This window comes from Paramormyrops kingsleyae, chromosome 8 (genome assembly GCF_048594095.1).
Source record: "Paramormyrops kingsleyae isolate MSU_618 chromosome 8, PKINGS_0.4, whole genome shotgun sequence".
NCBI lineage: Eukaryota > Metazoa > Chordata > Actinopteri > Osteoglossiformes > Mormyridae > Paramormyrops > Paramormyrops kingsleyae.
In genome coordinates this window covers 18845582-18872680 of record NC_132804.1, presented here as the reverse complement: position 1 = coordinate 18872680, position 27099 = coordinate 18845582, and the positions used below count along the sequence as shown (strand labels likewise).

General features: G+C 43.2%; 2 protein-coding genes and 1 long non-coding RNA gene across 6 annotated transcripts in view; 2 read left to right on the top strand and 1 right to left on the bottom strand.

The window, feature by feature from the left end:
* Window positions 1-6290, bottom strand: part of plxnb1b (plexin b1b) — a 61080-nt gene extending 54790 nt beyond the window's left edge. For all 3 annotated transcript variants that reach the window (XM_072715411.1, XM_072715410.1, XM_072715418.1), the window contains exon 1: window positions 5925-6290. The gene's annotated coding sequence lies outside the window, so the exon portion shown is untranslated. The remainder of the gene's footprint in view (window positions 1-5924) is intronic.
* Window positions 6291-13831: 7541 nt separating this feature from the next.
* LOC111851679 (uncharacterized) lies at window positions 13832-20227 on the top strand. Of its 2 annotated transcripts, none has more exons than XR_011992624.1 (5): window positions 13832-14045; window positions 15433-17003; window positions 17123-17293; window positions 17572-17639; window positions 19742-20227. It is a non-coding gene; the product is annotated as an uncharacterized lncRNA (long non-coding RNA). The 2 variants fall into 2 exon arrangements; XR_011992623.1 differs by lacking the exon at window positions 19742-20227 and adding an exon at window positions 18783-19622.
* A 534-nt stretch (window positions 20228-20761) lies between these two features.
* On the top strand, window positions 20762-25935 carry LOC111851678 (uncharacterized). The gene is made up of 8 exons (XM_023826803.2): window positions 20762-21546; window positions 21663-21713; window positions 22172-22474; window positions 22970-23284; window positions 23924-24253; window positions 24583-24707; window positions 24831-25023; window positions 25451-25935. Exons 1-8 carry the CDS (start codon window positions 21516-21518, stop codon window positions 25549-25551), a joined length of 1449 nt encoding a protein of 482 aa, XP_023682571.2. The 5' UTR covers window positions 20762-21515; the 3' UTR covers window positions 25552-25935.
* Window positions 25936-27099: the final 1164 nt, after the last annotated feature.

The following is a 27099-nucleotide window of genomic DNA, read 5'->3' as shown; positions in this document are numbered from 1 at the left end:
GCGACCCGGCTCTGGGGCCGCGGCAAATACCGGCCGGAATCTGCGCTCCACCTCAGCGGCGTCCTTGTCACACCGCAAACCACCAGGCCGGCGGTGCCTGGGGCCCACAGGCATCCCCATTCCCAGCCAGAGCCACTTCAGCTGAGACCCATGACGACCCATCTGGCTCCAGTGCCTCACAGGCACTCACAGGCAACACCAGGGTCATTTGGTGACCCCCCCCCCCCCCCCCGCCTCTGTATGGGCTGCCCCACCCCAACTCAACACCTGCAACACTTAAAACTCAAGAGAGTGTCTTCGAAACAGATGCCACACAGCTCTGAAAAAGGAGAGAGCAGAGCGACCCCTCAAAGTGTGTGATTACACACGCCCAAAGTACAGAGTCAGGGCCAATTAGGAAATATTAAAAGACTGGAGTTCAAGTTTGCTCTTACTGGGACCTCTTATGTCACCTCTGTGCCCTCACCCACCCACAAATGCTCTTCCATAGTGACTGGGGGGGGGGCGGCTTTGTAAACACCACCTCCCCCTCCCCCCACTAACCCACCAGCACTCACTGGCTTTTTCAACCTCCTCCTCAACAAAGGGAACAAAAGCAGGCCAGAATGGCTCACCTCCCCTCCCCCGAGAGGAGAAGAGCCACCCCAGTCGGACAGAAACGCTCTCACGGGCCGCTTTTCCCCCGTGAGGGTGTTCACGCCGCTCCACACGGAGCTGTGAGCCTCAGCCTCCAAAAAGACACAGAGCTTTCCCTGGAAACATCAGCGCTGCTTTTCAGAGATCTGTCAGCACGGCGGTTCCACAGGGATACCAAATACCTCCGCTCCCATCCATCTTATCTGTAATTTCCCCTACTTGACTGAGACTTATTTTTTTTAAATAAAAAAAAAAAAACAAAAAACATTTTAAATCAGGCCAGGTACTCTTCCCATGAGAACCACAGAGAGGTCCTGGCCAGTGGGCCAATGGACATCATTCAGCTTCAGCGCCCGCTGGCCTGGTTTCAGTCCAAGGCAGAACCACAAACTGCCCCCCCCATCCCAGCAGAGAGTGAACAGACGCTTTCATTCCCAGGGGTACGAGCAGGGAAGTCACTTGCACAATGACCCAGCAGCACGCAAAGCCCATCAGGGCTTCAGACACCTGCCGCATCATTTAAGGTCTGAGCGAATGAACCATGCTTCACTTTCTGTTTCAGTTAATGAGGAAAATTAATGAAGCAGACACAGAGGAGGGGGAGGGAGATAAAAGTCAGCAACCACCAGTGCTAACAAGAATTCCAGGAGGGGGGGGGGGGGACACGTTCCTGCCTGCTAAAACAAAAGGTGGGTGTGTGGGGGGGATGCCAATTGCTTTTGGGGGGGGGGGGGGGAAGAGAAAAAAAAAAAAAAAGAAAAAAAAACAGGCCGACTCAGCAACCCCTCCCCCCAACCACCATCCAAGCCTTCACCCTGGACATTTCATATTCAGTGAGGCAGCACTAAACAAACCAGCCAAAGTGCACAGGGCTAAGTGATTATCAGACACATTTCCAGCTGTATAAAACAGTGTTAAAAGACCTTTACCAATGGTGAACTATAGAGGCGCTGCTTGGATGTGAAACTATGACCTACACTCAGTGGCCAGTTTGAGGTCACCTGACTGTTAACGCAAATGGCCAATCGTGTGACTGCAACACACACAGCATGCAGACAGGAACAAGACGTCCCATTACTGTGTGGCACAGCATTAGGAGGGCTAAGGTGCCTCAACTAAGGCATTTAAACACAAAGCGATTGTTGCTACCAGACATGGTGGTTCCAGCACCTCAGAAACAGCAACTGGCCTGGGATTTTCACACACTACAGTGTGTCTAGAGACTATAAAGGAGGGTGAGCAACACAAAATATGCAGTCAGGGGCAGTTCTGTTGCCAAACACACCTAGTTAAAGACAGGGGTCAGAGGAGAATGGCGAGACATGTGCAAAAATAAAAGCGCAGTACAGTGGTTTACAGAAAGACTTCTCTGAATGCACAGCTCCGCCTGCCCTTGAAATGCCCCAGAAGGAAAGATTTGCTCCTACCTGCTGTGAGCTAAGGGCTACAGTGGCCAGAGTGTAAAACCAAATGCCACATGAGAACCTTAAGAATTGCCCCTTCCTGTATGAAAGCTTAAAATTCCTCCATCTTCACTATACTGTAATTAGACAGCAAAGTAGATTAGGTACTTCAGCTCCTCCGTAAAGGACACCACACAGCTGCTCAGGAGATATCCAGTCCCAAGGAATGCCCCCCCCCCCCCAAGAGACCCACTGACAATGGGAAAGCAACAGGAGTGCCAACCCACGCACAACAAATATCCCCCACCAGGAAGGAAGCAGTTGGCAGTTTAGCCACGGGACGTTAGCAGAGGGGGGGGGGGGGGTGGGGTGGGTGAAGCCTGGTAAATAGAACCGGAACCAGCAGCCTAACCACAGAAGCTGAACCGCTTCTGTTTGAACTTTCAAGTGTCCCGTCAGAGGCAGAAAAGTCCAAATGCGGCAGGGAAAGGGCAGATGAGGCGTCACAGGTGTGTGATGCGACACGCCCAGTACTCCACGCCGAGCCCAGGTCTCCTGTACAATGCCTGCCCCAGATGCTCATCAGCCCTCCCCAGGATGGGACAGTTAAGGAAAATGCAGCTGCAAAAGGAAAGAAGCCAAAACCACAAGCCCCACAAGAGCTGGCTCACCCAGCTGTGTGAAAACAGCCGCAAGTCCGCACTGCAGTCCTCAGAGGCTTTGGGATCTAGCAATAGTCTGGCCTGGGCCATGTGGTATGATCTAGGGTTAGGCTGGGGGGGTTTGGATTTGCCCAGAGGATGCAATCTGGTGTCCCCAGTTTACAAACAGTGACCTTGGGACCTAATCAAATACCACAAAGGGCATCAAACAAGCATATCAAATGGGAGCGAGATGTCAGCATACTGAGAGGCTACTCTAATGCAATATGGCAGAACTAGCGAGTGAAACACTGACAAGTCATGCGGCTATCAGCCTTGAGCTAAAGGTATCAGAGAGTAAAGCTTCAAACCATTTACAGAAACAAGGTAATATGCTGCCAGCACAAGGCCGGCGACAGACGATGAATGTTTTCGCCTGAAGGATCAATCCTAAGCATTACAAGAGGAATCTCCTGTGCTTTCCATTGTGGCGAAACGCAACGAAGCCTGATGTACGGACCACTGCACAGAGCAACCAAAACAATCCATGCCAGATGGCATCACCTGATGTAGCTAGAGCTGCAGCAAAATATTTAAGGAGTTACGCCACCCAAAATCGGCGTGGAGGGGGAGCGGAACCTGCCTGTATCCCAGCAGGCCATAAAGCACTGCCGGTTTGGCAGAGGAGAGGGGCTGGTTCATTATCAGAAATAAACTACATGTTTTCAATATTTCTATGATCTCTCACATTTGTGCGTTCTGTTTGCATCTGGGATTTATGGAGGAACGGACGGAGACAGAAAGACAATGTGAAAAGCTAAAGTTAAATTGCTGATGGACCTGCTTGTACTACACCCCCAAACCCCAGCTGTTTGACCTATACATGGATGCCAACGAACACCAAAATGTCACCCTCAGACAACAGCTCAAAAACTTTCAAAAACTTAAAATCATTTCTCTCAAAAAGCACCTGGGAGATAATGACCATCATTACTATGCACGTGTCATTTTGACATCCCATACTGTGGATTTCACCGGCGAAACAGAAACATCTTCAGACACACAATGAAAATGGGGTGTGAATCACCAGACCTCCTGCCCTGCCACCCCTCCTCAGATACGAGGGAGTAGAGAAGCATCAGCTGCCTGCTCACAACAGGCACAGTAAGCAGCCTTTCCTGATAGAGCTGGAACGCTACATATTAACCCCTGAAATAGCTGCCTGTTGAAGTGCATTTAAGAGGAACGAGCCAATCAGCATGAGGAAAACCGACCCGGCACCAAAGCTCTACTGCAAGAAAATAACCTTTATTATCCGGTTTACACACTACCTAACTGAACTGCACTGATGGGACACTTTGATCCTTGATAACCATTTACAATCCAGGCCATTTTATTGGTGAAGTTTTAACCTGACAAATATAAGAACAAGCAAAAAAAAATCCTCATGTAAGGATTAAGAGGGAGGAGACGCTTCCCACAGTGGGCCATTAAGTGAACCCAGGTTATTCTAGCGTCTTCCTCGTCACATGGGCAGCTCACAGCCCAGAGCACCGACATGGGGGCCGAGTCTCCGGTGGGCAGCCTGTCAGACGGTCTGTTTTCACCACAGGGGACATCGGTTAGAGAGGAACTTCCGTGGTGGAGGCCAGCGTGTCACATTTCAAATTCCTGGGCCCTTTTCAGACATGGTTCATTCTACTTCTCCTGGCCTGTTCCTCATTGGCACAAATTCAAACTGAGGCAGACATCACTGATCACGCCGACTTATATAACCGTGAGCTCATACCGAAACACCTCACGCAGCCATCGAGTGCCTTTTCAAGACGGCCAGGACAGAACAGGAGATAAACCCAACACCAAAGAGAAGTGTTTATATGGGGGGGGGGGGGGTTACAAGTCTCTCTTCAAAACATTTACCAGCTCTCTGAGGCAGGTCCTTCAGACAAACAGTAAGTTGCATGATATTGAGTGAACAGCTTCACTCACAAAGTTTGTCCATGACATGTAAACATGTTAAGGCCAAGAATTACATTAACTATTGTTTATACAATTATAGCAGAAGAGGTAAAGCCCACAAGGAATAGGAAGGCAAACCCAAGGTCAGATCTCTTTCCCCTGAAACATTCACTGGTAACATCCATAGCAAAGCCCCAGTGGAGAGCTGGTTCTAACCACAAGCCTATACTTAATCTTTCAGCTCTAGCCAAACTTCCAGCAACAGCAAAGAAGCTACACCCCATAATTCCAGAAGGAATTGTGCTAAAATATTCCTCCCCTTCCTGCTACCGTATGGTGTGCAATTTCAAATCGCATCATTCGGTCCAAGTTCGAAATGGCTACCCCCATTTAAATAAATATACATGAGTTTGAATACGAAAACTACCAGGTGTCTCCTGCTAGCCGCAAATCAAAGCTGGTGTCTTAGAGAGACACAATAAATATTTAAATCCAAAAGACAGCAGTCAGACTGTCGGCGATTTGTTTCTGAACGATGCTGTTCTCTTCTGCATGCGTTGTCCTGTCCTACACGAGGAGTGTTTCAACGGCGCCCGGTACAGCGCCCCCTGCTGGAGACGAACCGCAGCTGCCGCTAAGCCATCCGCGACCGGAGCGGAGCGCTGACCGGCGCCTGCCGCCGATCAGTGAATGCTGAACCGGGCTGCAACAAAAGCAGTGGCGCTACCTTCACCTAAAACGCCTTAAAACACGTTATTCAGACTGCTACTGCTTGTTTTCAATATGTAAATAATGTACAGTCTCCTTGCAAAGTTAAACAAGTTGCTCCGTTACTTTCTTAACAGTATAACCTGTTTCAGTAATTTTAAACCATCTAGTTTGTTACAACTTGCAGATAAGCTAAAAAGAAAAACTGACCGAATAGGTCATTTACAACAAACACTAGGCTCAGTGTTTCCCTGCTCAATTACTTTGTGAACAGGTGAATGAGACACGATCAGAACGAACACCAAATACCAGAAAACGAAACACAAGGCTACCGGACTGTGGCGCATTGAGAATAAAGTGCTCAAATTAAGTTTCATCTTAAAAAGTGAGTTCCAAATTGAACGTCATGAACGCATAGCAAATCAAAAGTGGACATCTACATGGACTTACTGGCATCGCTAATGCGTGCGGGACAGAATAAAATCCAAAACCTAATCAAACCAACCATAAGAAAGTTCTTCTCTCCACAAAAGGTGCAATCGGAAAGCTTTCACGAAAATGCGGATAATTTTCTTACCTCAATGACTGTAAATACTGACTCCTGTTTATAATTTTAAATCAATATCGCTCCAAAAGAAGTCCTTTTGACCTAGGTGGGGGCTGTGCGGAGGATCTGAACGCCGACTAATGCAATTTGTTAGCAACAAGCAGTTTCAGCTCCGGACAAATTTGTTTTCCATCCGCAAAAACGATCCCGGAATTTTAAGGATGACGAAAAAAATCCCATTCTCAGGAAAAACTTAGATTTCTTCAATTTAAAACCGGCCTGTTCTAACGCTGTGGGACACACATGGCTTTGTGACACACTTCTCTAAGGCAGCGATGAGCTCAAGAAACCGGCAAACGGCGTTTCTGAGGACAGGACTACCTCACCGTTCGCCCTCGAAATTCACAGCACTTAAAGGGGGTTGGGTCATATGGAGTGAAAAGGGCCCGGCGGCCGAGGGGCCCACCCCCTACGCCGACCGTGCGCTTAAAGGGGCAACCCGATTGGTACGTGGCAAAGCCTGGGGTTAGTGCATTTTACTGCTAGTTTTACTATGAAGCTTAAATAGAAATACGGGTGATATGGAATAATTATGTTCAATAATTAGTAAACTAACATATTACCAGATAAATGTAATTTTTATTTAATTAACAGAATGATGGGAAAATGTTGTATATGTACATATACATACACACACGTATATAAAATGGTTTATATATAAGTATGTGTTGGCTGCATATAATCACACTGTAGCCAGGGTGTGTGTATAAATAATAGGAGATGGAATTGTGGGTAGCTGGGATGCCATGGATATGCTGTGTCAGGGTGTATGCAATTTCCAATCCAGTTCCAGTAAACCACGCCCCTTACTGTATCCGCTGGAGGGACACAAGATCGCACTGTGATAGGCTGATTGGCAGCTGGCACAAAAATCCACTATATGTCATGCTGGTCACATCAAGCTGATTCAAAATAAGCCAATGTTAGATTCATAAGCGATAAAGGTGTATGTCACCCACACCAAAAAATCATTACATGGCTCTGTTCTAACAGAGAGGCTAATTTAGTGGGCCAAGAGAAGGCTAGATGCGGAGCTACATTAAGTAAGTAATTAAAATGCATTTATAAAGCACCTTTCACAGACCAGAGGTCACAAAGCGCGGTAGAGCCCAAAATGATGCATCTACTTTGCTAAAAACCATGCACCTGTACTACTAGGCTAGCTAAAACTACGGTGTGTAATATAGGTTCAACAAGCAAGGATCTGTATACGTGTATATGACATGATAAGCCTGTGAAACCTTGGCACACATTTACTGCACAATGGTGGGACGTACCAAAATGAGAATTGCAATAATAATAATAAATAATAATAAAAATAATAATAATAATAATAATACATTTTAATTACTTTAAGCACTTACTCGATAACTTATGTATAAATGTTGGTAATGTATATCAATCTATGTATGTATAATTTATATATAATGTACATAATGTATGTATAATTTGATATGATGTATGTAACACAAGAACATAAGAACTATACAAACGAGAGGAGGCCATTCGGCCCATCGAGCTCGCTTGGGGAGAACTTAACTAATAGCTCAGAGTTGTTAAAATCTTATCTAGCTCTGATTTAAAGGAACCCAAGGATTCAGGTTGCACTACGTTATCAGGAAGACTATTCCATACTCTGACTACACGCTGTGTAAAGAAGTGCTTCCTTAAATCCAGTTTGAAATGTTCTCCTGCTAATTTCCACCTATGGCCACGAGTTCTTGTATTGGAACTAATGCTGAAGTAACTATTCGGTTGAACAGCATCCAAACCTGTTAGAATCTTATAGACCTGGATCATGTCCCCCCTCAGTCTCCTTTGCTTGAGGCTGAACAGATTTAGCTCAAATAACCTTTCCTCGTATGACATTCCTCTAAGACCAGGAATCATTCTTGTGGCCCTACGCTGCACCTTTTCTAAGGCCGCTATGTCCTTTTTAAGATATGGTGACCAAACCTGTACACAATATTCTAGGTGAGGTCTCACCAAGGAATTGTATAATCTTAGCATTACCTCCCTTGACTTAAACTCCACACACCTGGAGATATACCCCAACATCCTATTGGCCTTTTTTATTGCTTCCCCGCACTGGCGAGAATGAGACATGGAAGCATCAACATACACACCAAGGTCTTTCTCATAATCAGCTACCTTTATTTCAGTAGGTCCCATAAAATACCTGTACTTTATATTTCTGCTCCCTACATGGAGTACCTTACATTTGTCTATGTTAAATTTCATCTGCCAGGTGTCAGCCCAGTCACTAATTAAATTAAGATCCCGCTGTAGCTGCTGAGCCGCTAGTTCAGTATCTGCTACACCACCCACCTTGGTGTCATCTGCAAATTTCACCAGTTTACTGTATATATTGGTGTCTATATCATTTATGTAAATTAGGAACAAAAGTGGTCCTAAAATTGAACCCTGCGGTACCCCACTATGAACGCAGGCCCACTGTGACATTGAGCCTCTTAAAACTACTCGCTGCTTCGTATGTCCAATCTATGTATATTCCCTCCCTCCACCTCCCCTGCCCCCTACGTGTGGCATGGTGAAGCCATGACTCTCTTTTCATTTACACATGTGCCCGCTCATTGTGTGAATGACAGTAAAAATTGAATGATAATAATAATAATAGTCATAGAATAGGGAAATTATAAGCATCAAGTATCATTATCTCTTTATTACACATCTACACAAAGTTGATGTAAAGTACACTTGGCACATCTCAGGGTAAAAACAACCCATTAGAAGCCAAATTACCTGAGAGCAGTTATCAGCCATCAAGTTTGAAAAACAATGTTTAATTGGCACAACATTAACCAATGAAAACGACTGATCGTAGCTTTGGTGCGGTTGGGGCAAATGGGGAGGGGTTTACCAGATCTGGGTTGGAAATTGCATAGACACGATGTGGTAGGGAGTCAGCAGGGCCTGCTGCCTCTGGAATTTGGCAACCTGCTGCCATAACTGTTTCTATCGGGTCTCACCGGCCTGACAAAGATGACAGCTGCTGCAGGAAGTGCTCCCCTTGCGCTGATTCACAGGACTGGCCCAGCTAGCCCTTGTGTTTCCCAGGGGGTGCAACTGGGGGGCTGATGCTGTCACCCCCCTGGAGGTATGAGGCATCTATGCTGCCATGCTGACCTTAAAAGAGGAAGGCCTACAGGTACATAAAGACAGAAGGGATGTGGTGTTAAACCTACACCAGATTCAGGGACTCACTGAACAACAAATCCCGACTCGATACCAATGGTCAGCAAATAACAATAATAGACTTCTACGTGCTTCCAAAATGGCAGATACACTTGGAACACCTCATCAAGAAGGCAAATCAGAGTCCATTTCCTCAGGCAATGTTGTCCTGTCGTCATCATCTTGTACAATTCTACACCTTCATCCTGACATGTTCTATTACAGTTTGATCTGGTGGAACAGATTCCGTCACTAAGAAAAGCCTGCAGCGAAACTGTCACAAGTGCCTCAAAGATCTCTGGTGCTGCCCTTCTGTCAACTGAATGTTTTTCCATCCAACGTACCACTAAAAGTGCCAAAAGGATTACGGAGGCCCTCTCACATCCTGTGTGTGATCTGCTTCTGTTGCTTCCTTCAGGCAGACAACAGATAGCGCACCACAGAAACAACACACTTCAAGTCCTGCTTACTCCCTAGTGCTATCAAACTCCTCAGCAGTTCCTCCAGCTTGTAATCACACAACAATGCAACATCTGCACATTTACATTTCATAAAGGGTCCTTTGTACATCACACCTAGCCTAATAACCTGAAATACAAATTTTCAAGTTAATATTTTACGCACTGTACATACGAAAATAGAATACAGTGGTACCTCAGTTCTCGAACTCATTAGAACTTGAATTTCTTAAAAGTCAAACCAACCAGTTCGAAAAAAATTACCTAGAGCTCGATCTGAATCTCAGAAGTCAAACCATCTCTCAGCACGAAACAAAGGGTAAAGCTTCAGTCTCAGCCTCGCATTAGCTGTGATAGCACCATGCATGTTTACACTAACTGAATTCATACACTCACCTAAAGGATTATTAGGAACACCATACTAATACGATGTTTGACCCCCTTTCGCCTTCAGAACTGCCTTAATTCTACGTGGCATTGATTCAACAAGGTGCTGAAAGCATTCTTTAGAAATGTTGGCCCATATTGATAGGATAGCATCTTGCAGTTGATGGAGATTTGTGGGATGCACATCCAGGGCACGAAGCTCCCGTTCCACCACATCCCAAAGATGCTCTATTGGGTTGAGATCTGGTGACTGTGGGGGCCATTTTAGTACAGTGAACTCATTGTCATGTTCAAGAAACCAATTTGAAATGATTTGAGCTTTGTGACATGGTGCATTATCCTGTTGGAAGTAGCCATCAGAGGATGGGTACATGGTGGTCATAAAGGGATAGACATGGTCAGAAACAATGCTCAGGTAGGCCGTGGCATTTAAACGATGCCCAATTGGCACTAAGGGGCCTAAAGTGTGCCAAGAAAACATCCCCCACACCATTACACCACCACCACCAGCCTGTACAGTGGTAACAAGGCATGATGGATCCATGTTCTCATTCTGTTTACACCAAATTCTGACTCTACCATTTGAATGTCTCAACAGAAATCGAGACTCATCAGACCAGGCAACATTTTTCCAGTCTTCAACTGTCCAATTTTGGTGAGCTCGTGCAAATTGTAGCCTCTTTTTCCTATTTGTAGTGGAGATGAGTGGTACCTGGTGGGGTCTTCTGCTGTTGTAGCCCATCCGCCTCAAGGTTGTGTGTGTTGTGGCTTCACAAATGCTTTGCTGCATACCTTGGTTGTAACGAGTGGTTATTTCAGTCAAAGTTGCTCTTCTATCAGCTTGAATCAGTCGGCCCATTCTCCTCTGACCTCTAGCATCAACAAGGCATTTTCGCCCACAGGACTGCCGCATACTGGATGTTTTTCCCTTTGCACACCATTCTTTGTAAACCCTAGAAATGGTTGTGCGTGAAAATCCCAGTAACTGAGCAGATTGTGAAATACTCAGACCAGCCCATCTGGCACCAACAACCATGCCACGCTCAAAATTGCTTAAATCACCTTTCTTTCCCATTCTGACATTCAGTTTGGAGTTCAGGAGATTGTCTTGACCAGGACCACACCCCTAAATGCATTGAAGCAACTGCCATGTGATTGGTTGATTAGATAATTGCATTAATGAGAAATTGAACAGGTGTTCCTAATAATCCTTTAGGTGAGTGTATATTTAGACAGTAAAAATACATTTAGACAATGACAGACAGTAACAGTAATTATTATTATATAATAAAATACATTTAAAAATAAAGATTTCTTATTCATTATTTTAATATTGATAATAAACCATTAATAACTTTAATTATAATAATATTGTTGTGCCGAGCGGGACAGAACGGAGACAAAGGCGCAGACGTGAGGGTATCGGGGAATACGGGTTTAATTACAAGTAAGGCAGGCAAAACGCAGACGGACAATATAATGACCGGACTGGGGAAACAAACTGAAACGCGGACGAAATACAGAGGACTAATGACAACAACCAGAAACAGCTGATCCCACGGGGATTCCACACGGGGTTAACGAGGGGGCGTGGCACACGGAAGGAGCTGACGATCAGGGCAGGACACATTGTTTGGATACATTTATTTTCTTACTTTACAAATTACTGTTTTGATAAATGTGTTTAGATGTGTTTAGTACAGTATATGCTCTTCTTGTTTTATCTGGTTCATTTTGTGTTTAAATGCCAAAAAAATATATATATAGGTGTAATTTTTGGGGCCAGGAACCAATTAATTGGTTTTCCATTATTTCTTACGGGGAAAATTCGATCAGAACTCGAACTTTTTAGGATACGATCTGGAGTTCTGAGGTACTACTGTACTTGAAATACATAGCTATATTAAATAAAATGGAGTAACAGCCATAATTGCATCAGTTATAGCCCAATAAATACCAAAAACAAAATTATTTATAACAACCAGAAAGGGGTGGTTTGCATATTATATAACCACGCATATAATTTGGATTTACCATCTATGGTCAACTGGGCAGGATCTCAGGCTCGTGCATCATACACATATTCACAAGACAGTTCTGACATTTCTAAGGGGAAATGTGTGTACACTGGGTTTGATAAGTCCGATTTTTTGTGCATATACATTTTTTCATGATGATAATGAAGCCCCCCTATGGGTGAGTCTCTGTTCCCCATGCCGCAATGGTTTGTGGACAATCCTCTTATTGACCATTTTGGCTAAGACGTTCTGGGGGAGCTCTTCAAGCCCACTACCATGCAGGTCGCCTCACCTGATCTGGTGGCATGTTGGTCAAGGCAAGAGGGTATGAATCTGGAGATCCTGTGTTCAAGTCTGGCCTAAGACATAGAGTTATCAATATCAGCAAACCCCTAGTATGGTTCCTGGCTTGTTTTGAAGTCCTCTAGGCAACCTGACAAAATCATTCCCTGAGTCTCTGCAACCCCAGAGTTGAAAACCATGCAGCTGAGACCATCTTGACATCAAGGGATGGGACATAGAAGTTGACTGAGGTCCAGACTGGCAACTTAACTGCCCTTCTCCACTTGTACCTTGGTTGTGGATCCAGTTGTCCATGGAGGGCCTGCCTCAGAGGAGTGGGGATTAGGGTGAGAGCATTTCCCCCACACTCTCAGAAAAAAAGGGTAAAGATTTGTACCTTTGCTTGTCACTAGTGGTGGGCGAATCGATCCAAGTATCGATAATAATGTTGATATTGATCAATACCAGTTTAATGAGATCGATACTTCAGTTTCACTCCTGGATGCACTGCGGCTGTCTGTGTTCGCGCTGCTGCTCTCTATTGCCGCACCCGACTGTCACGTGACTCAGCGGCGCCAGGCAAGCAGACAAGCTCACCTGCTCGCGCGCGCGCGCGCACAATATAATATTTTAGGCTGACCAGATAATCCATGTCAGGGAGGACACTTTAAGCTACTCCAGGTTTTACAAACTACTTTAAAACTGAAAGGCACCTGTGTTTGGCTAAATAGCTCATTTCTTCTTGTGCTTTGACTGGTTTGATTGAAAAACTCATCCAGCTGTTACACATTCACATTAGTGGCATATGCATGATTATAGGAGACTGATCAATCAGCACACAGCAAGAATTCGGTGCTTAACTGAGATCCAGGTCCTTTTAATTGAAATGGTATTTTACAAATCCTAGCTCAATGTGTCCTCCCTGACATGGATTATCTGGTCACCCTATAATATTTATAATAAAGTATTGTAATAGTGGGTTGCTGAGCCATGCTCACAATAATTGAACAGCAAAGACAGTTCGGGGTTTAATCACCATATGCCGTTTATTACGCCCATAACACTGCAATCACACACACTCGCACTGCCCACCGTGCTCATTGCCCGTTTACTCCTCATACACACGGTGGGCGCACGCATACATGCACATACACTACGTACAACAATAAACATTAACGGCAATAACCGCTATACAAAGCACATTTAGAATCACACAAGAGATTACTGAGAACTATTCACAAGCTGACATCAGTCCAACATGAGGCGCTGCCCGCCGGTACCTCCGCGCTACAGTATTTATTTACTCATAAACTTTGCCCAAATTCTGTCCTGGGTTTTAACCAATTAATAAAAAAAATCACAAAAACATTTAATGGTAATGAAAATTAATTCAGCTTTAGCAATTTAATGATGCATCCACCTTAATTATTAAAAAGTATCGATATCGGTATCGTATCGGCGATATACTTGCCCTATATTTACTAGGTATCGGATCGATACCAAATCTTGTAGTATCGCACACCACTAATGTATACAGCAAACAGCGCACGCTCTGACGTTAAACAAAGTGGACAACGGCGCACAATCTGACGTTTTGAGCCAAAAACTCTGTTTTCCCTGTCTACATGTCGACGCTGAAGACGGAGTTTCTTAAAATCTTCACCCTGGATGGAGTTTTGCAAAAGCTCCGTTTTCAGTGACCTAAGACGCCGTTTACGTGTGGACAAAAGCCCAAGGCGTATAGGAAAAAGGTACGTTTTAAAAAATACCCATGTATGTGTGGACAAGGCATGAGATACTCTCCTTTCCCTCCCTCAAAATATCGAAGAGCAGGGCGGTACTTCCCTGTTAAATAAACGCGTGTTGACGGAGTGGATGCCGAAATAAATGGACAGTTGGTGGAGGTGGCCCACAGTGATTATAAAGAAGCAACCTGAGAGAGAAAAAAGTCTTATTTTTTCCCAGCCCTATCTAGCTTGCCTCTAAGCACTGCCCCCCATTCAAGGGTGCAGAAGTGCGCGTTAGGTTGTGTGAATGGGCGCGCCTGTCCATCAGGGCAGCCACATTCATGTCCGGAACACTGCGCCATTCATCCGGCCCCAGCCTCCAACCTGCCTCGCTGAATATCAACGCAGGCAGAGGGGGAATGAGGGGTGTCGGGGGGCGGGAGACCACAGCCAATTCAACAGACATTATTCTGCATAAATAGGTGCTGCAGAAAACTGTAGAAAGAGACACCTACATTCTGTTCGCATTTATAATCTGGAGTAACAGTTGGTGGGACATGATGTTTTTTAAAATTTGTTTTTAACTGTTAAAATCATTGTCAACTAATCTCAACCATGAACCATTAATAACTTAATAAGTATGCACTCTATAGGTTTACAAATAACATTTTTATTTTAGCATTTACGCATGAAACGATTATAGCGTCTGAACTTTAAACTGAGAACTTTCTTTTCCCTCTTGTGGGTCATGGGGATACACACAAACAGATAAAGCTCCCGCCCTTTAAGCCAGCATATTACTGCCATTGTTTTGATGCAGTAGCTTTGCGGTACAGTCAAGACATACTTGGGGTAGGAAACAACAGTTGTGCGAGCGATTAACAGGCGGTGTAGCCACTGATGCATTTGCCCCTGGTTTGCTTGACTGAAAGGCTCTGTTGCCTCTCTGTGATCAGAGTGAAAGAAGTTCAAAGGTGAAGGATTCGAATATGATCCACGACTACTAGGCTGTATTTATGAATATATGTCAGCTTTTCAAAGTGTCACCTACTGGTTTTGTATCTTTTGTATCTGCTTGCTTCTTGCGTCTAGATTCTCCTCACTCGTTTGTCATTTACTTCTCAGTAATGCTGGAAACTAACAAACAAAAAAATTTAAAACAGTGCAGACCTTGGAAAAAGTACAAATATTTCACTTTCATGCAGTACTAAAATCTACCAATAGATGTCAATCTTGCCCCTATAATTGTAATGAAGCCGCATGACTTTGGCTGTTTGTTACTGTGTTGGGGCAAAGCAGGGGATCCCAAATAACCTGAGTTACACTTGTGATTAAATTTAACTTGCCATCAGTAAATCATATCTTAAATACATTCTTAAAAAATATCCTAAATTAATCATTTCTATTATAGGCCTACTTATTGACATCTGGGATGACTGATGGTATGCTGCTTTTTGTAAACAGGTAACCCAACTCTCACTCCAAATCCACACGACGGCCCTACTGTTGACCCACAGGATGGTAACTAGCTCACTTTGTGACAACAAATATAAGCTGAAACATATCTGAGGTTCAAAAGCACAAGCCAAATAAAGTTGTGAGTTTCAGCATGTATTTTTGCTTTGATTTAGCTTAAATCCACAAGTTATCTAAACTTAAACATAAATACATTAGTCATACCTTTATTAAGAATAAAGCAGGTGAATATGTGTGTTCCTGTCTGTAAACATTTTAGCTTTCACTTTTTTTTTCTGAATAACAACAAAGTGATTGGCTCTGTGGCCGAAGCCTCTTTGCCTGTGATTGGATGATTGCCAGTTCCTGACGCAGTACAGTCACATGTCCGTGGGCCCTTGAGCGAGGCGGTTAATCCCCAGCTCAAGGTGTGCTGCACGCAGTTTGACCCTGCACTGCGACCCCCAGACTTGTGCTCACCTGTATATGTGTCTGTGTGCCTCATGGAGAGCGATGTGGGGTAGGCGAAGAGTAGCATTCCAATGGACTTGTACTCATACTTGCAGAAATGGCAAATAATAAAGTAGGAGTTTCATTTAAATGATTTCATAAATCATAAACACTGTAGGTGCCAAATGGGAAACTTGAACTGGGTTGTGTATGTTAAATTTCAGATATTAGGTTGAGGATAGAAATAAAGCAGCAGGTGAATATGTGTGTTCCAGTCTACAAACATATCAACAGCTCCCTGCAAACCAAGAACAAGTTAAACTTTGTGGGACCACAAAACTAAACCTGCTGATGAATGCGGGTTGTGCAGCGCAGTCAAACCACGGTGCCATGTGCTAAATGTAGACCCAGCACTGTTGTGTTGGCTAAGCAGCCTCTGATCACAACCACCTAAATGTCAATTGAGTTTCATGTCTGAGCAGAATAGAGTGCACATGTGATCAAAAGCTTTGTTATTGCCCTTATAAGGCAATTTCCACCTCACTAAATTTCCAGCATGAAACACTGAGTGACAGCAGTTGTCATCATGGAGAGACTCATTGTGGTCTTTGCGTTGTGTTGTAAGTACTTATTTTGCAGCTCTGTTTATTTGTATATTTGATTCAGGACCTTTGAAATGCATCTGCTGGGGTGTTTCATTGGTTGCTTGGTATCTGTTCACCTCTGCCTCTGTTTCTTCAGGTCAAGACAACTTGGTCCACTCGGCTGTCAGAGCAGTCAGTGTTGGGGAAACAGTCGTACTGGACTGCGATCTGATTTTCTTGAATAGCACAGTTGTGTGGCTTGGACAGCGCTGGGGCGAGGTTCCTTTCATTATACTGACTAAGGAAAATAACATTGACAGATACTTCATAGGCTATGACAAACGTTTTTCTATTGTACATGACACAACCAGTAATTTGTTCAGCCTAAAGATTTGCAACATTACTGCTTCAGACCTGGGACTGTTCTACTGTGCGGAACATTTTTTCAAAGTTTCCATGGTTATAGGTTCTTCTTACAATCTTACGCTTACAGGTAAATATATGATATGTGATGATGTGAAATAATATGATCTTGTAAAATTCACAAGACATACACAGTTGTGTTGTCAGTAGGTATGGCTAATACAGAAACCTTTTCCCTTTTTTATTGAGAATTCAATGAAAATTCAACCCCTCCACTCACCACAGTGCCACATCACCCAGCGGCGTGCACTGACCCCGGGAATCTGTCCAAGACTGTGGTGACCGCTCTAATCTCTGCTTTGGTGGTCGGCCTGCTCTCCTCTGCTGGTTTTTATTTTTATACCCTCTGTCGAAGACCAGGCAAGAATTTTAGCAACACATGGGGGCATTTACATCAAACCGACTATCAGTTGATGTTTTTGTGATCACTGCTTTTACCCGGACAAAAAACTTATTGAGCAAGCGCAAACCATTTTTCCCTACAGTTGTTGTACTACAGTAAAAAAAAAATTATAAATTTTTATACAATTTTTATGCACATTCTATTAGCCAAACACATAATGCAAAGCTTATAAAAACAACAAACTTAAAATGCAGGCTGTGAATATAAAAAATAACTCTGTCCTGTTTGACATTAGATGGTGACAAGAACCAAGAAACTGACCGTCAGCAAAATGACCAGGATGAAAAGGAAGGAACGGTTCAGGTATTACAAATAATTCATAATTATGCCAACAGTTTGTAATGCCCCTTCATAATCATACCAATGTGGCAGTAAAGCCAAAATCATTTTATTAAAATTGTATTTACACGTAGGTGTCAAACAGGGAAAAAATAGCTGTAGAAAATCAAGTGGGGCAAATCAAAATTTAGTATATAGTTTTTAGTATTTTTAGTTGGCTAAAAATATCAGCCAGCAGCTGGTCAAGCTAAATCAGCAGCATAGCAGCTTCTTCTGTAGCAAAAATGTTTTTCCTGTTGTTTTTCTATATTCAGTGAGAATTCGTGTAACTTTTCGTTCTTTCCTAGACATAAACACAACTTGTGTCTGAGCACAGGTTTTCAATGCGAGAGGAAGTTTAAAGTACATAATTTGACATATACTGTATAAAGTGCGTCTTTTACTGAGCTCAAAAACACAGATGCGTTAAGAAAACTGTGCGTCAATCCATTCTTCTCCAAACCGCTTATTTTGAGCACAGTTGCAGGGCTGGCTATCAATAATAAACAGATCTTAAATTTCCTCCTATCATGGAGGCAATAATGTACAGTCTTGTTTTCATGCAGATGATTTTTTTTATTTTGAAGTAGATTTTTTTGCTTCCTTTGTTGTATCTCTGTTCCATGTTAAGTATGATCTAAGATAAATAATGACCTGCACCAGGAAAAGCAGAAGGAAATTAAATGAAATAGTAAGAAAAGATGAGTCATTATCACAGCGGCTCGCCTACGAAGGGGATTATTATGCGAGACCCTCGTCTCAGGACGGAAATATTGTCTTGTGCATTTAAATGCAAATGATGTGTTTCTGTGTTGAGTTTGGTACAGCTATGTTTTATGTCTATGTGGAAGAGTTGCATGTTAGGCATGGGTCTGATGATATATTCTCCTCAACATGAGCTGCAGTGGTGAAGGGGGTAGAACATACATACATACATCCATCCATCCATCCATCGCCCTTTAGAGAGTAATCATCCCCAAACAGAGCATTTTTTAAAATTGCCTTTTAAACATTTTAGAATAGATCACCACAATTGCACTCTTCAGTTATTATTTACTAAGTGACATCATTGTGTCACTAATAGTTTGTTTTATTATTCTTTAAAATATATATATTTTTTTTTTGTAGGAAGAACATGAAGATGTCATATACACGGCCATATATATCAACCAAGGCCGCAGTCAGCCCAAAACAAGAAGCACACAGATCTAATAAAAAAAACATTAAAAAAATGCATTTAAAAACTAATAAAACTGGCTACCGTGTAATTTACATCCATTACATATTTTGATTCACTGATTTAAACTCACACTGTAGTTTACATGGATCTTTTGTTTTACATGAAAATGAAGTGTATAAGCTGTAAATGAAACTGTTGTAGCATAGTTTTATTCTATAAAAATGTAATTGTTTATTTACAGATAGTATGCATGTACACTCATATATTCACTTGTCCTTGTTAGTCTACATGTTGTCCTATAGTTCATGGCTGTATGTTATGTATTCTGCACGTCGTGTTTGTCAGGAATTATTTCTGACTTAAACTGACTTGTGTTTGTCCTCTTTCCCTATGTGCCTTCTGCATAAATGAGTTGCAGTTGTTAATTACAGCACAAAACTAAGGTTCCTGGGATATTTAGGGAACACAGAGTAACTCTTCTGTGCATCTGTGTTGCAGATCATCCACAGAGATAAGAGTCAAAGTATTTTCAGTTGAGATAGGGCCCACAGACACATGGCTGAAACCGCATAAAACATGAGAATCAAAATTTCCGACCACAGCTAATCACCTAGCTACCGGATGTTCAGCCTGTATAGGTTTCGAAAAGTCTTTTACAAGACAACAGTGCAAAATTGCATGCTCTAATGTCAATGTAAATTTCAAATGAAAGGAAATCATATTTGTTGGCAAATGTTGCAGCCTCAGTAATGAAGGAATTAAATTTCATATTAATTTCTCTGTGAAAATGTGAACTACCTTTGATACAATTGATAAATGTTTTTTTATGTGTCTGTGTATGTGTGTCTTTGTTTGTGTGCGTGTGTGTCTGTGTGTGTGGTTGTTCAACTTTCACACCTTTCTGCAGGACAAGACCTTTTGTTTAAAGAAAAACCTTAGTGTTACACCATACAGTTATTTACTGACAAGCAGGTTAGACATCAAACACCCCCTAAATTTGCAGCATGCTTCAAAAATCTGATTACAGAATCTACTTGCTCAATTGCAACTGAGGACACTGCTAATTGAACACCCTCAGAAGATGTTAGTTTTGATGTTCTTGTAATACAAGGAGATGTGTACAGGAAGCTTATTCCAGGTATTGATAATGGCCCGGTCATAGTCCAAAATTGGTAAAAACATGAAACACCAGTCTAGAGTCAAGAGCAATAGGGAAAAGAGAACTAGTAATGAACAAAATTCAAAACACACTGTCAGCTTATACATTCTGGGATCAAACACAATAAGCGTTAAACTCAACACCAACTCAGAAGTGTTCTGACCAGGCAAGTAAGACTTCACTGGGTACCAGACTTTCTGAGGGACAGCTGCCCAAACGGGGGGGGGGGGGGGGGGACCGGTACTTTTTGCCAGCTGGGAGAGGGTCCCCCTTGGTAAAAAGGGCACTAGGACCATCAAGGTAGAGGCACTTTCATTGATTGAGGTTCTCAGGCACTCCCAGCCCCTGCCCTCCTGCCTACCCTGAACTGAAGGACAAAACCGGTATATTCAGGTATATGTATATCCTCCTGAGACCTGACCTATTCATTTATGTCCATTGTAGTGGACATTGTATTTTTTTTTCACAGATGTTGGGAAACGTATTTATTCTTGTTATGCACTAAAGAGGACATGCTGTGAAATTAAAATAAGAATAAATTTGAAAAAATCTAAATTGTAAGATGTCTTATTTCCTCCAAAGACAAATAACCTACAATTGAAGGACATTTTTTTCCTTGGGTCTCAGGAGGATATACGTACTGGGATTAATGAGTAGCACCACAGACACAAGGAACTGGTGAGAGCAATGAACAGTAACCATGGAGCTGATTTTCATGGGGGGGGGGGGGGATGTGGACCTCTGGTGACGCAGAGGGGAATCCCTGATTTGTGTCTGGAGACTAGCAATCTTTGAGTAAGCTACTCCTGTGACTCAAAACCTACATTAGCTACATTTCACATAATCACACTTTTAAACAAATGACTTAAGTGTGAACTTCCATTGAATTGAGTCTTCTCTGATCGCAAACGCTGAGAAATCATCTTATTTTGCTTATGGGGACTCTGGCTGATTTGAACAATCAAAGTTGAACTATTTTACATTTCATCCTAAGGTCGGGTTGTGCGGAAGGTCAAGGCTGAAAAGGCTTTACAACTTAAAATTGTACCTCCTGCTCATTCAGCTGGATGTTTACATACGTAAATCCAATCAGGGACCTTCTTTGTTATGGATCGGCATTGTTATTTGCTTGGCTACCTGGTACACCTTTAAAATAAATCAGTAGACAAGCAAGCCATTTAATTCCTATGTAAATAATAGGTACTCTATTTTACACTCATGTTTCTGTGTTTTGAAATCCGGACATTTTTCTGAAATAATTCATACTTTGTAAAGTGCATCATCCATTTGTATGATGGATGTAAATTATGGCCAGAATGAGGAAGTAGAAGGAAATAACTGGATGGTAGCAACCAGCACCACCCAACCAACCTCCATAATGAAGGAAATACGGACGGCTCCTCCCCATTTCAGAGTTCTCTTCCTCCTAGCGGAGAACTTGTGAAGACTCAGGTCCAGATTCACTCCTGCCAGACATTCGCCTGACCAGCAAGCCCCCATCCATCCTTCAGGTGCTTCAGTCATGCATCCTGCAGCCTTTCTCCACATTACAGGTCAGCCTTTGATATTTTACCCACAATGCAGAGATTCCTGAGCTTGCAAATGAATGTTATGTTTAGCCATAGTCATCCAGCAGCTGAAGAATAATAGACTTCCTTTCTTTGCTTAGTTTGTGGTGCTCTGTGGTGTGTCCAGTATTTTGGGATAATCTCAGCTGCAGGTAAGTGTGTTGATTATATCAGTTATAAGAATATCTATTTAGGACAGCACCTCATTGTCAATTCAAAATGGCAAACAGAAACAACCAAATCCTGCTCTAAGTGCCAGCTGGTGTCTGACTGTGTTTTTACACTCATTAGAGTAAATCATGAACGTACATCTTGATGGCTATTTTGAGTCTTTACTGCCTTCTGTCGTCCCTGATTTAACACTTTTACACTGAGGACGATCACATACCTGGAACATTTTATTATGTCTTTTGATGAAACTTGAGACTGAAATAATCATCCCTTTCTCGATATCAAAATGGGATATGTCATCAAAATAAAAACATGGCCTTCATGAATATTGGCTCAAACAGATCTGATATATTTTTACGCCTAAATCAGTAAAACGAATTTAGAGTGATGACATCCAGTATGGCCAGCATCAGCGAGAGTGTCTCCTCTGCATCCACAGGGCCCCTCGCCGCCCCTTCACTGACGTTCAGCAAGCCGGTAAATGGCACAGACATCAGGCTCTTCTCGGTTGTGGTCATTGCCTGCACCCCACCGAAGACAGCTCCATATCCCCTCACCCTGAACCTGGGGAAGCCCAAGCAGCCCCTCTCCGCCCTGCTGTTTCACAGACTCACTTCCACTGACACCATTCTGTACTCCGTCACTGCTGTGGCTCAGCATGAGGGCGACTTCGTTTGCTGGTACAATGTCAGCAGGACGGGGGAGGTGTCTCCGACCAGCTCACCTGTCAACCTGACCATCTGTGAGTGGTTCCACCATTACCCTCTTTTCTGAGCGGTCAGTGGCCCAAACCGTGTTCTTCTGCATGTCTGTTCTTCTGCAATCATTGCTACAAGGAAGGAAATTTCTAGATTGCACGTTTCGTCCTCTACTTTACACATTTAGGTTTCTCAATGCACTCTGCATAGTTTGTTCCTCTCTAGGGGTCACAGTTCTTGTTCTCTCTTTTCTGAAATAGAAGTGAGGCTTACTGGAAGAAGATGCTGGTCTTGCAGACAACTAAATAGATAAATAATCATGATAGATAAATTATAATGTAAAATGGCCAGGACCCTCACTAGGAAAAGTGGTTTGGTGGCAGATAATTGGCTATATAAAAATATATAACTAAACGACAATAGAGGAACACTATAACACATTCTTCCCAATAGTATTTTTTGCTGCTTCTTCTCCTTAAGTCAAAATTCTGTTTGCTCTCTCACACAAATTAAATGTTCTCTCTTTCTCTTGCTTCCAGCCTCTCTACCTCAGCCCACAACCAGACTGGAGCCTGCTGTCGTTTTCACTGAAGGAAACTACACCATCTTCTGTGATGCTCCTTATGTGGTGTACAATACCACATTCAGACTATACTGCCGTAACATTACAGACACGGCCAGCGAAGCACCAGGGATGCCAATTGGGTCCCTGACAGCAAACACCAGCGGCGTCCAGTACAGCAGGCTGAAAGTACCTCCACAGGAGAGGCTGGAATATTTCTGTGACCTGGAAGCCGACTACAACCATCGTACCTACAGGTCTCCTCTGTCCCCTGCTGTGAGAGTCACGCCAGGTGAGAGGTGGAAATATGGGAAATTAAACTTAGCATTGGGAAAATGTACAATGTTATACATTTTACTAAGCAAAATTACTGTCAGTTAATGACATTTACTACTCACAAGCAGCGCACTCCTTCCTGTTTTAAACAGCGGCACTGTACCCTGACAGACCCTGCACTGTGAACCCAAGCTTGTTCTCACCTGTATATGTGTCTGTGTGTCTCATGGAGAGCATGATGGGGTGGGCGAAACGAGAATTTCCCCATAGGGATCATTAAAGTATCACTATTCTTATATTAAGATGGACTTTATTGATCCCAGGGGGAAATTCTGGTACATACAGCAGCAAGAACAGAGTGCACCCATGAACATACACAGAGTGCCAAGTAATATGTTGATAGGTTATAAGACACAGATATGCAGTAGGAAATAGCCCTGGTGAAACTTAATTATGGCAGCATAATAAATTGGTTATAGATGAAGTATATTCAGGTCCATGACAGAGATCTGAGATGGACCAAACCAGAATATAGCTTATTGACAGTTGGTAGGGTAGGCGCACTATTAGTGACAGCCTCGTGCTTAGCTCCCAGTGACCAGGCGTGAGATTCTCAGAGTCTGAACAGCCGAACATCCCTTTGCCACCTTAACAGAAATGGCTCCTGTGCGCCTCGTCCCCCAATTCCAGGGGCTGAAGTGTGCAGGCCGCCTGGAGATGTTCATTCAGGGCCGCTGGGGTCCTGTTTGCCATGGAGAAGACGCCATCGCTGCCATGTGGAATATGGCCAATGTGACCTGCAGGGAGCTGGGCTGTGGTACCGTATCCGGCGTGAGCAAAGTGTGGATGAACGAGTTTGGGTTGCCCGCACAGCAATCACTGGTGGGGCCCCTGCAGTGCACTGGCAATGAACTACGGCTACGGGAGTGTTTGCTTAACAAGATTGATTGTTACAATAATGACCAGCTGGAGGTCATCTGTTCAGGTATGGTGTTAATGCTTTCTGTTGCTGTTTTTTTTTACATTTCTTAATACCACTCAGCGCACTGCCATCCACTAAAACACTGGCAAAATACACGGAGTGTGTAATGTGTTATGGACACCATTCTGCCATTGTGTTACATCCCTGTTTGCCCTCAAAGCAGCCTCAAAACATTGGAGAATGACCTCAGCATCATTATCTTGAAAGATTTCCACAAGGTTGCTGGTCCATGCTGATTCCAATGCTTCTCACAGTTGAATTAAAACTTACCTGAATCTCTGTCGAGTGATGGGTCATTAAATTCCTTCTTGTCCTCATTCCCTTTGCTGCAGATTTTGTTCCACCTCCAAGGTTTTTAGTCACTGGTTATGAGCACACGTCTTATATCTCCATCTATAATGACACTTCGCTTGAGATGATCTGCACATTAAGTGCACCTTGGCTTGGTGATAGTAAGGTATTAGCTATATCCAATATGCTTTTCTAAATCTACCAAAATATTGAATTTGAATGCAATATGGCAAAATCATTTCCTGTAGTGATGCCTAACAATGATTTTAACTGTTTCCCCCCCCCCCAGGTGGAGATTCGTATAATGGAGTTAAGCAAATATCGGATAATTGATTACAAGTTGGTTCAGTCTGGGGAAGCAATATTGGTAAAGCTATGGGCTCCGATACCTCCTGGGAAATATGCCTGCTTTGGAAGGTTCAGGAACTTCCACCGGACCACAGATACCATAACCAGCAATGTTGTGACCATTGCTGTTAGCAGTGAGCACATCCAGTCTTTTCTTTGATACTTCCATTGCTGTAATGTGTTACAAGGGGGAGGGAGGACATCTGGGAGCTACAAGTAAGGCTCTGTGAGGCAAAAGAACTGCTTTTGGCCCGTGTCCCTTAAGTGTGTACCACTGTACTGTCACAACAGCTGTGAATGTCCCTATTCTCCAACAATATAGCATCACTGTTTCATGGTGTTATGCTGCATTCCTAGACCTTCCCCTTATCCAGTCAGATTTAGACAGTTGTGCCACACAAAGAGGTACAGTTTTTCTCAGAGGTACAGTGAGACACTTCTTATGAATATCCAGGGTGGTACTCAGGTCTGGATTCCTGTAAAATAACTTCCTTCATGTGCCCCAGGCAATGCACGAGTATGACCAAGCTTTCTTTTTGCTTCCATTTTTTTCCCTTACAGCGCCCCCAAATCGCGGACTGATTGCTGGAGCTGTTATTTCAGTTTTATTGGGAGCTGGAATTCTAACCTACCTCTGCATATGGAGGGTCAGTTACCAATAGGTGTGAAGCGCTAGAAGGCATGGAAGAGACCACCACCACACTCCGAGGGACTGAATGCTCTCTCCTGTCATTTTTCACCACACTGGTTCCAGCTCTTACTTAAAATGTTAAAATCAGTGGCGTCCAATTGACAGCAAAGACAATACTGTGTGTGTGTGTGTGTGTGTGTATGTGTATATATACACTCACCTAAAGGATTATTAGGAACACCTGTTCAATTTCTCATTAATGCAATTATCTAATCAACCAATCACATGGCAGTTGCTTCAATGCATTTAGGGGTGTGGTCCTGGTCAAGACAATCTCCTGAACTCCAAACTGAATGTCAGAATGGGAAAGAAAGGTGATTTAAGCAATTTTGAGCGTGGCATGGTTGTTGGTGCCAGACGGGCCGGTCTGAGTATTTCACAATCTGCTCAGTTACTGGGATTTTCACGCACAACCATTTCTAGGGTTTACAAAGAATGGTGTGCAAAGGGAAAAACATCCAGTATGCGGCAGTCCTGTGGGCGAAAATGCCTTGTTGATGCTAGAGGTCAGAGGAGAATGGGCCGACTGATTCAAGCTGATAGAAGAGCAACTTTGACTGAAATAACCACTCGTTACAACCGAGGTATGCAGCAAAGCATTTGTGAAGCCACAACACGCACAACCTTGAGGCGGATGGGCTACAACAGCAGAAGACCCCACCGGGTACCACTCATCTCCACTACAAATAGGAAAAAGAGGCTACAATTTGCACGAGCTCACCAAAATTGGACAGTTGAAGACTGGAAAAATGTTGCCTGGTCTGATGAGTCTCGATTTCTGTTGAGACATTCAAATGGTAGAGTCAGAATTTAGCGTAAACAGAATGAGAACATGGATCCATCATGCCTTGTTACCACTGTACAGGCTGGTGGTGGTGGTGTAATGGTGTGGGGGATGTTTTCTTGGCACACTTTAGGCCCCTTAGTGCCAATTGGGCATCGTTTAAATGCCACGGCCTACCTGAGCATTGTTTCTGACCATGTCCATCCCTTTATGACCACCATGTACCCATCCTCTAATGGCTACTTCCAGCAGGATAATGCACCATGTCACAAAGCTCGAATCATTTCAAATTGGTTTCTTGAACATGACAATGAGTTCACTGTACTACAATGGCCCCCACAGTCACCAGATCTCAACCCAATAAAGCATCTTTGGGATGTGGTGGAACGGGAGCTTCGTGCCCTGGATGTGCATCCCACAAATCTCCATCAACTGCAAGATGCTATCCTATCAATATGGGCCAACATTTCTAAAGAATGCTTTCAGCACCTTGTTGAATCAATGCCACGTAGAATTAAGGCAGTTCTGAAGGCGAAAGGGGGTCAAACATCGTATTAGTATGGTGTTCCTAATAATCCTTTAGGTGAGTGTGTGTGTATATATATATATATATATATATATATATATATATATATATACATACACACACACACAGGATATAGCACAAACGAGCATTAGAATATATGGCAATGAACAGTAAGTCAATAAAACGTTACAAGAATTTCATGTGTTCTC

What these genes read in the sequence shown, in the direction of transcription:
- LOC111851678 (XM_023826803.2), top strand. Translation starts at nt 21,516, where the DNA reads ATGCATCCTGCAGCCTTTCTCCACATTACAG. An exon ending in GCTGGAGGTCATCTGTTCAG is followed by an intron (nt 24,254 to 24,582) that starts GTATGGTGTTAA and finishes CCTTTGCTGCAG; the next exon opens with ATTTTGTTCCACCTCCAAGG. An exon ending in TGTGACCATTGCTGTTAGCA is followed by an intron (nt 25,024 to 25,450) that starts GTGAGCACATCC and finishes TTTCCCTTACAG; the next exon opens with CGCCCCCAAATCGCGGACTG.